The sequence below is a fragment of the Mya arenaria genome, chromosome 17 (genome assembly GCF_026914265.1).
Source record: "Mya arenaria isolate MELC-2E11 chromosome 17, ASM2691426v1".
Taxonomy (NCBI): domain Eukaryota; kingdom Metazoa; phylum Mollusca; class Bivalvia; order Myida; family Myidae; genus Mya; species Mya arenaria.
The window spans coordinates 16,440,718-16,450,276 of record NC_069138.1 but is presented as its reverse complement, the minus strand read 5'-3'; the positions used below and the strand labels follow the sequence as shown (position 1 = coordinate 16,450,276).

The window sequence follows — 9,559 nt, the reverse complement described above, 5'->3', positions numbered from 1 at the left end:
TTAGATTCAATATATATACTAGATTCAATATATCTGATATGTTAGATTCAATATATATGCTATTATTCAATATATATATATGCTAGAGTCAATACGTCAGATATGCTAGATTCAATATATCAGATATGCTAGATTCAATACATCTGATATGTTAGATTCAATATATCTGATATGCTAGATTCAGTATATCTGATATGCTAGATTCAAAGAATGTGGTATGCTAGATTCAATACATCTGATGTTCTAGATTTTTCATTGAATATTTTATGCTCTCCGATGGTTTATATATATATATATATATATATATATATATATATATATATATATATATATTCATCGTTATTAGGATAAGCGGTAGATATAAACAGTGGCTGGCCCAGTATTTGGTAGTTAAATGTTTATAATATAGTATAGACCTCTAAAAACACTTGAAGACTGTTAGCTTGTTTAACTTCTATCCAAAACGTCAGTTTATAATATATGTTTATACGAAAAATGACGTCATTTTATTTAAAGTTGAAACACTTCCTTTCTGTGCATGTTTAATAAAGTAAATAACAAAAAACATTACAGTGTACTTGGCATACATAAAAAGAAAAAATATCATGCTTTTTAAAAAGTACAGATGATTCAAATGGCTAATATGAACACACAATTTGTAATAGGTAAAATATATAGACTTGTCTTGTAAACGTGATTGTACATTGTAATCTTCAAATAGATCTCATAAGATTCGTTGGCATTTGTCTGTCAAAAAAGTCCTTGTTATTTATACAAAAATAACAATAAACATGGATATATTTAATAAACACATCCTCGGACTGATTCGTTAATAGACATACCAACTTAGTTGATTGTTTACAAAAATGTGCAATAAAATAAACATATATGAACAATTTTGAAAATAAATACAATACTATAAAATTCCATATATAATAAGAGTAATTTACAAATATTTGCGCACTTTTTCGAAATGTTTCATTGTAGCGATGCTATGTTATACTCAGAAAAGTTCGAAACGCTTTTTTATTTCATGTATATGCACTGCTACCTAGTTCGGATAGATTTAAACTTTCAGGTAATTAAGCAAAAGTGTAGGTGTCGGGGTTCAATAATCACAAGCTGCTTACAATGTTGGGTTGCCGGCCAAAGACCACAGGCAAAACATCGGTCACACAAACAGTTAAACCCGCGTGCTGGAAGGTCTTGGCGACCCGTTTGCACTTCGTGTGCACAGCGTTATCATTTAAACCAAATAAAAAGTAGTCCCTCGGAGCTCGCTCGTCGTTACAAATGAAAAGTAGTACCCTTAGGAGCTCGCCCGCCGTTTCAAATAAACGAAGTCATTTTAAGCGCGCCATGAATGTCAGGTGGTAGCATGTGAACCGTCATACAGTGTAAGTGCTTGGATAATTGTTGGATCCTTTTTGGAGCCGTCGAGAAATTCCTCAAAAGATAGTTTATCGTCGTGGTTCTGCAAAAGAATAATTAATTTATCAAACATTTTAGTATACTAATACTAAGTTGAAAAAACTTGTCCGTAAATCAAAGGGTTTATCAAGTAAAACGCAAATACATTTTTGAAGTTTCTATCTCCGTAATAATTTAAGGCAATATTCAATAAACCCGAATGAAAACAAACTAGCTAAATGATTATGAACGTGTAAAGAGTGTAAGATAGGAATCCGTCAGAACACATTTCTCAAATCAATTCAATCAGAACACACTTCTCAAATCAATTAAATCAGAACAGACTTCTCAAATCAATTAAATCAGAACACAGTTTCAAATCAATTAAATCAGAACATGTTCTTAAATCAGTTAAATCAAAACACACTTCTTAAATCAAGTAAATCAGAACAATTTTCAAATCAAGTTAATCAGAACACACTTCTCAAATCAGTGAAATCAGAACACTTTTCTCAAATAAATTAAATCAGAACACAGTTCTTAAATCAATTAAATCAGAACATCTTCTAAAATCAATTAATCAGATCACAGTTCTAAAATCAATTAAATCAGAACACAGTTTTGTAAATCAGTGAAATCAGAACACTTTTCTCAAATGATCAGAACACAGTTCTTAAATCAATTAAATCTGAACATGTTCTAAAATCAATTAATCATATCACAGTTCTAAAATCAATTAAATCAGAACACAGTTCTCAAATCCATTAAATCAGAACACAGTTCATATCAATAGCTCTTCTTCGTAATTTATTTTACAAATGTGTCTGATGTGAAAACATATATCCTAACAATACGTCATTGTCAGAAATCATCCATAAATATCTATTACAGCTATATGACCGTCTGACACCATGCATACATATTAATTACAGCAATATGTAAGTCTGACCTTATCCATAACATCAAAGATCTTGTTCACCCTCTTGTCTGGGGTGTTTTCCTCCTCCGGCAGTTTTACAGTGTTGCCCTGTAATCAAGGCACATTATTTGATCAGACATGCCGACTGAAGTACGTGACAAATGTTGTTTTATATATTCAAAACTGAACGCATAATATGTTTTCAGTGATGACTTATTCCTTAGGTTACATATAAACAGTTACGCTTAAAAATGTCAGCACGGTGCTTTCAAATCCTTGACGTTGTATATATTGCACGGACCTATAAACCTTAGTTCTTGCTCACTTCCATGCGCAAGAGGTTAAACCATAAACTTTTACTGCGGCTCGTAAGCGTTACCATAGTATTTTAACCTCGAAGTCAATGTTAATCATTTTATCTCACATTCTTATCAGTTATACATACTTCGAACGTAATATGAAAAATGGCGTGCCATTTCTATAACAAACGTTAAGATTGATTGATACCAAATAGGTCTGTTATCTAATAATGCATTGTTTACCATAAAAAGTGAACTGTTTTAATATTCATGCACTGGAAGTGATCTAAAAACGTTTCGTTTTCCCATTAAACCTTATTAAATAACAACCTTTTTCAATTGACAATAGAACAACAATAATACCTAAAATTTGTATTAATGGATGTCAGCTCTATAAAACTTTCCATTAAACAATATTTTAGAAGCTTTCTAACCTTCTTAGATATAATTCCCTTTATTTTTGAGGGTTTTATTTCATGTTTTATTGGCATAGCTTGTAACGAGATTCTGTTAAAATCTAAATATAACTGCAAATTAAAAATAAAACAAAACTGCAAAACATTGTCAATTGCTTTCGTTTCCAAATCAAAATCATCTAACATCAGCACCTTGCTATAGTTGTACTTAATTTTGTTGGAAATGTTTTTATTTCTTAAAAACCTTCCAGTTTTGGTTTAGGGAGTTATCGTTTTATTGTTACTAATTCTTGAATGATTTTAACAATAGCAGCATGTCACGCACCAGTGTGTTACACATTCAGGCTTGATATTTGCTGCGTCATTATTATTTCATCAGATATGTTTTGTAACCAATAAGAAAAATCCTATTTTACCGAAACGTGTGTTGCAAAATTCAAATATGAATGAAAAGTATTTAAAAAATCCAATCATTTCTCACCACCATTTTGTATATGGAATCTACTATGTCTCGGAGTTCGTCTCGCGTAATGAATCCATCGCTGTCGAGATCATATAGCCGGAATGCCCCTGAAATATTAAAACAAAACAGCATTATTATCATTGTATGAAATACAGACAGAGACAAATACTGGACGAGATGTCCTTTCTAAAACAAAAAGAATTACAGGTAGACCAAAACACCAAACACGGGACACAACACTACATGACAACAATCAAGAGACACAACACCACATGACAACAAACAAGAGACACAACACCACATGACAACAAACAAGAGACACATACACCACATGACAACAAACAAGAGACACAACACCACATGACAACAAACAAGAGACACAACACCACATGACAACAAACAAGAGACACAACACCACATGACAACAAACAAGAGACAAAACACCACATGACAGCAAACAAGAGACACAACACCACATGACAACAAACAAGAGACACAACACCACATGACAACAAACAAGAGACACAACACCACATGACAACAAACAAGAGACAAAACACCACATGACAACAAACAAGAAACACAACACTACAAGACAACAAACAAGAGACACAACACCACATGACAACAAACAAGAAACACAACACTACAAGACAACAAACAAGAAAAACAACACTACAAGACAACAAACAAGAAACACAACACCACATGACAACAAACAAGAGAGACAACACCTTATGACAACAAACAAGAGACAAAACACCATATGACAACAAACAAGAGACAAAACACCACCTGACAACAAACAATAGACAAAACACCACATGACAACAAACAAGAGACACAACACTACATGACAACAAACAAGAGACACAACACCCTATATTAACAAACAAGAAACACAACACCACATGACAACAAACAAGAAACACAACACTACAAGACAACAAACAAGAAACACAACACCACATGACAACAAACAAGAGAGACAACACCTTATGACAACAAACAAGAGACAAAACACCATATGACAACAAACAAGAGACAAAACACCACCTGACAACAAACAAGAGACAAAACACCACATGACAACAAACAAGAGACACAACACCCTATATTAACAAACAAGAGACACAACACGATATGACCACAAACAAGAGACACAACACCACATGACAACAAACAAGTGACACAACACTACAAGACAACAAACAAGAGACACAACACTACATGACAACAAACAAGAGACAAAACACTTCATGACAACAAACAAGAGAAAAACACTTCAAGACAACAAACAAGAGACACAACACTACATGACAACAAACAAGTGACAAAACATTACAAGACAACAAACAAGAGACAAAACATTACAAGACAATAGGAGATCCAAAACTACATGACAACAAACAAGAGACACAACACTACAAGACAACAAACAAAAACACAACCCTACAAGACAACAAACAAGAGACACAACGCTACATGACAACAAACAAGAGACACAACGCTACATGACAACAAACAAGTGACAAAACATTACAAGACAACACAGGAGATCCAAAACTACATGACAACAAACAAGAGACACAACACTACATGACAACAAACAAGTGACAAAACATTACAAGACAACACAGGAGATCCAAAACTACATGACAACAAACAAGATACCAAACACTACAAGACAAAAAACAAGAAACACAACACTACATGGCAACAAACAAGAGACACAACACTTCATGACAACAAGCAAGAGACACAACCCTACATGGCAACAAACAAGAGACACAACACTACATGACAACAAACAAGAAACACAACCCTACATGACAACAAACAAGAAACACAACCCTACATGACAACAAACAACAAACACAACACTACATGACAACAAACAAGAAACACAACACTACATGGCAACAAACAAGAGACACAACACTACATGACAACAAACAAAAACACAACCCTACATGACAACAAACAAGAGACACAACCCTACAAGACAACAAACAAGAGACACAACCCTACATGACAACAAACAGAAACACAACCCTACATGACAACAAACAAAAACACAACCCTACATGACAACAAACAAGAAACACAACACTACATGACAACAAACAAGAAACACAACCCTACATGACAACAAACAAGAAACACAACACTACATGACAACAAACAACAAACACAACACTAAATGACAACAAACAAGAAACACAACACTACATGGCAACAAACAAGAAACACAACACTTCATGACAACAAACAAAAACACAACCCTACATGACAACAAACAAGAGACACAAAACTACATGACAACAAACAAAAACACAACACTACATGACAACAAACAAAAACACAACCCTACATGGCAACAAACAAGAGACACAACACTACATGACAACAAACAAGAAACACAACACTACATGACAACAAACAAAAACACAACCCTACATGACAACAAACAAGAGACACAAAACTACATGACAACAAACAAAAACACAACACTACAAGACAACAAACAAGAAACACAACACTACAAGACAACAAACAAGAAACACAACACAACAAGGCGACAAACAGTCCATGCTCAAAATATCGTTATTTCACCGCCATAGCACGATTAGTCTAAACTTCATAAGAACTGACACTTGTCCCAACATTCAACAAAGTTTATATTAGAAAATCCCGAAGGAGAAGCAGCAAATTTATAACTCATCTGTTGACTTAAGTACGGGCCTAGTGCGCTTTTCTAAAACACAAGCATTTACAGTTTCATGGCACTTTTGGAACACTCATTTTTATTAACAGTTTAATTGCAGCAAAGATTATGCTGGAAATAACAATTATCTAATAGCGTTATGATCAAAGCAATGCAACAATTAGCTATGAGTGACACGTGTATCATAGTTTTACATAAGGCGTGTCATGCTAACAGATCCGGGGTACATTCAGAAAGCTATTTTAGCTCAGGATTGCGTAAATACATTTTGTTTTTGTTTCACTGTTCAGTCGAACTAAACACAACTTCTGCCAAGGTGAGTAATATATAATCCAGATATAGAGACACAAAACAGTATTTAGAATTGATTGTGCTCTAAGTGTTACCATCTTAGACCTACTGACAACTAAAAATAACTAAGATTCCAAAAATAAAAACAAAACAACATTATAAGTCAAACATGCTTTTAGTAACACGAAGGTTGTGGTCCGACTAAAAAAACTCCTTCAAAAGTAACTAATGTTCAAATAGACAATTATAAACAAAACAGAGACAATATTTATTTATATATATCAAAAATCATATTTAAATATAATTATCTGTTCGTTATCACAGTGTCAAACTGCAATAGTTAAGTTTATAATATTAAATGGGTTTGTCACTGCTGCAAATTTTGTAATACAGTTTGTTTTTTTCAGTAGGAACTAGGGTGTACGTATTAGTATATTTTGACTCATATATACATTTATAAAGAAGGAATTACCAATTTTCTAAACTAAAAACTGGTAGAATAATTTTATATTTGGAAAATCCACATCCAAAATTAATACCAGGTAATTCTAGCATCTTTTCTTTTAAATGCATCTAATGAGTTTATCGAAATACGAAGCTATTGTAAATGTTATAGAGTTATGTTTGTATGTATTAACGTACTGTTTAAGTCGGACAAACATTATTCTATAAACAAACAAATGATAAAACTAGACCCTTACATTGTAATTTCTCCTCTACGTTTCCTCTCGAAGTCACTGAAAGAGCTTGTAAAAACTCGTGGAACTCGATGTAACCATCCTAAAATAGTAAAATTATATGCAGACACATATAGGTAAACATTCAACACCTATACAAGCTGAAAAGAATAAACTGTGCTGTTTCGAGTTAAACGGACTACTGTCAAAGATTTTTGTTAATTCAACAGAACGGAAAAAGTAATAGGTTTCCTCCTTTCGTGATTGAATGATGGCAATGGTCTCTTCAGAGAAATCTATTTCCGAAGCTCGGATATTAGAATTGAAGGGAATCGCTGAAAGACTATATCCTGGCAACACTTTTTTCACTATCAAACTTCATTAACTCATTTGAAAGATATACCAACACAGACAGATACAGGTTCTGTTTTGGTAAATTAAATCTAAATCAACCTGTTCTGCCACTATTTCCGAAAGTTTTGACATTTCCTATGGGGATCAAAAATACTTGAACATTCTTAATTACTGAAACAAAACATAATTTTGCACTTTGAGTATTATAGCTATATTATATAAGGTCTTAGTTTTATAAGCATGCAATAAAACGAATAAGATGCAACGTTTATTCATATTTGATAAAGAAATATAATACTGCTGAGATATTCACATTTTCTTTATTTTACAAACAATATGCGCATGATGATACAAAGTATGTCACTGTATAATTTTAAGTTCTTAATAAACAAGAGTTGTCACAGAGACAATATCTTCGTCGGAAACTATTTAAACTAAATTAAACTAAAACTATCGAATAATATGGGACCACAATTTGCATTACATGCAAGGTAATTATCGGACTTGATTAATGATTAAAGTCGAAAAATAAAGGGACATAATTAGCATTAAATGCGAAACAGAATTATCAACCTTTATTAATTGAGTCGGTTAGGTAGTTGGGAATCACTGGTAAAGTTTCAATGCAATCTACTGTGCTAATATTAGCTGATATATTGACTTAAATGTGGTTACATGCAAATACTGTAATCAGAATATATAAGTCGATTAATTATTGGCCATGATTTGCCATTTAGGCAAAAAGAGTTACTAGAATCTCACTTAATTAAGTAGATTGGATATTTGTGAACCGGTGTTTAAGGTTTAAATGTATAACATCACGTAGTTGCGGAGATATTACAGAAGTGTGCTTACATGCAAACCTTAACCAGAATTTCTGAGTCACTAATAAAGGGTCATTAGTTGCATTATATGCCAATGGAGTAATCTCACTTGATTGATTATGTATGTTTGATAGTTGACTTAAATGTCGTTACATGCAAACCTTAACCAATAGACTACATAATGTGACGCCCACGCCGACTCTAGCTATCCATATTGTTCGCATAGGCGAGCATCAAAGGGAATGACGTCAAAAATATTTACAGAGCAGGATTATTTTCATTAACTTCTACTTTCGTCGATATTCGGGTTCCAATTACACGCGAATGTAGCTATGCCACTCGTCAATTATTGAGTTATTATTGAACAAACCTGATTTGATCCATCGTCAATTAGACACCCTCACATGCACGTGGAAAAACATCAAATTACGGCGTCCACTAAACGCGCTTTGAGTAATATGCAAATACGCACATTTTAAAATACTCGAACTGTATGAATAGTCAATTTGGCAATGGTAATGATGGTAAAACATATTTCAAATTGTAGCCTAAACTATTTGAATAATAATTATAACAATCATGTAAATAAAGCTGAGTTTGCGCTCATGGACAGAACGTCAAGTCGCATGGTTTGGTTGCGCTGTCCATGAGATCTCATTTTTTAAGTACTTAATATTATCTAAACTGCATATTTCACGCAGCTAGTCCGCGTATTTCATGCAGCTAGTCCGCGTATTTCATGCAGCTAGTCCGCGTATTTCACGCAGTTAGTCCGCGTATTTCACGCAGCTAGTCCGCGTATTTCATGCAGCTAGTCCGCGTATTTCACGCAGCTAGTCCGCGTATTTCACGCAGCTAGTCCGCGTATTTCACGCAGCTAGTCCGCGTATTTCACGCAGCTAGTCCGCGTATTTCACGCAGCTAGTCCGCGTATTTCACGCAGCTAGTCCGCGTATTTCATGCAGCTAGTCCGCGTATTTCACGCAGCTAGTCCGCGTATTTCACGCAGCTAGTCCGCGTATTTCATGCAGCTAGTCCGCGTATTTCACGCAGCTAGTCCGCGTATTTCACGCAGCTAGTCCGCGTATTTCATGCAGCTAGTCCGCGTATTTCATGCAGCTAGTCCGCGTATTTCACGCAGCTAGTCCGCGTATTTCATGCAGCTAGTCCGCGTATTT

General features: G+C 34.0%; 1 protein-coding gene across 2 annotated transcripts in view; it reads right to left on the bottom strand.

Annotated features, from left to right (window-relative positions):
* Nucleotides 1-525: 525 nt before the first annotated feature.
* The window catches only part of LOC128222754 (neuronal calcium sensor 1-like), a 72,064-nt gene continuing 63,030 nt past the window's right edge, over nt 526-9,559 (bottom strand). For both annotated transcript variants that reach the window (XM_052931866.1, XM_052931865.1), the window contains exons 5-8: nt 7,228-7,306; nt 3,526-3,614; nt 2,360-2,437; nt 526-1,474 (exon numbers count right to left, since the gene is read on the bottom strand). In XM_052931866.1, the coding sequence (XP_052787826.1) occupies nt 1,367-1,474; nt 2,360-2,437; nt 3,526-3,614; nt 7,228-7,306 (354 nt within the window). In that variant the 3' untranslated portion in view covers nt 526-1,366. The remainder of the gene's footprint in view (nt 1,475-2,359; nt 2,438-3,525; nt 3,615-7,227; nt 7,307-9,559) is intronic.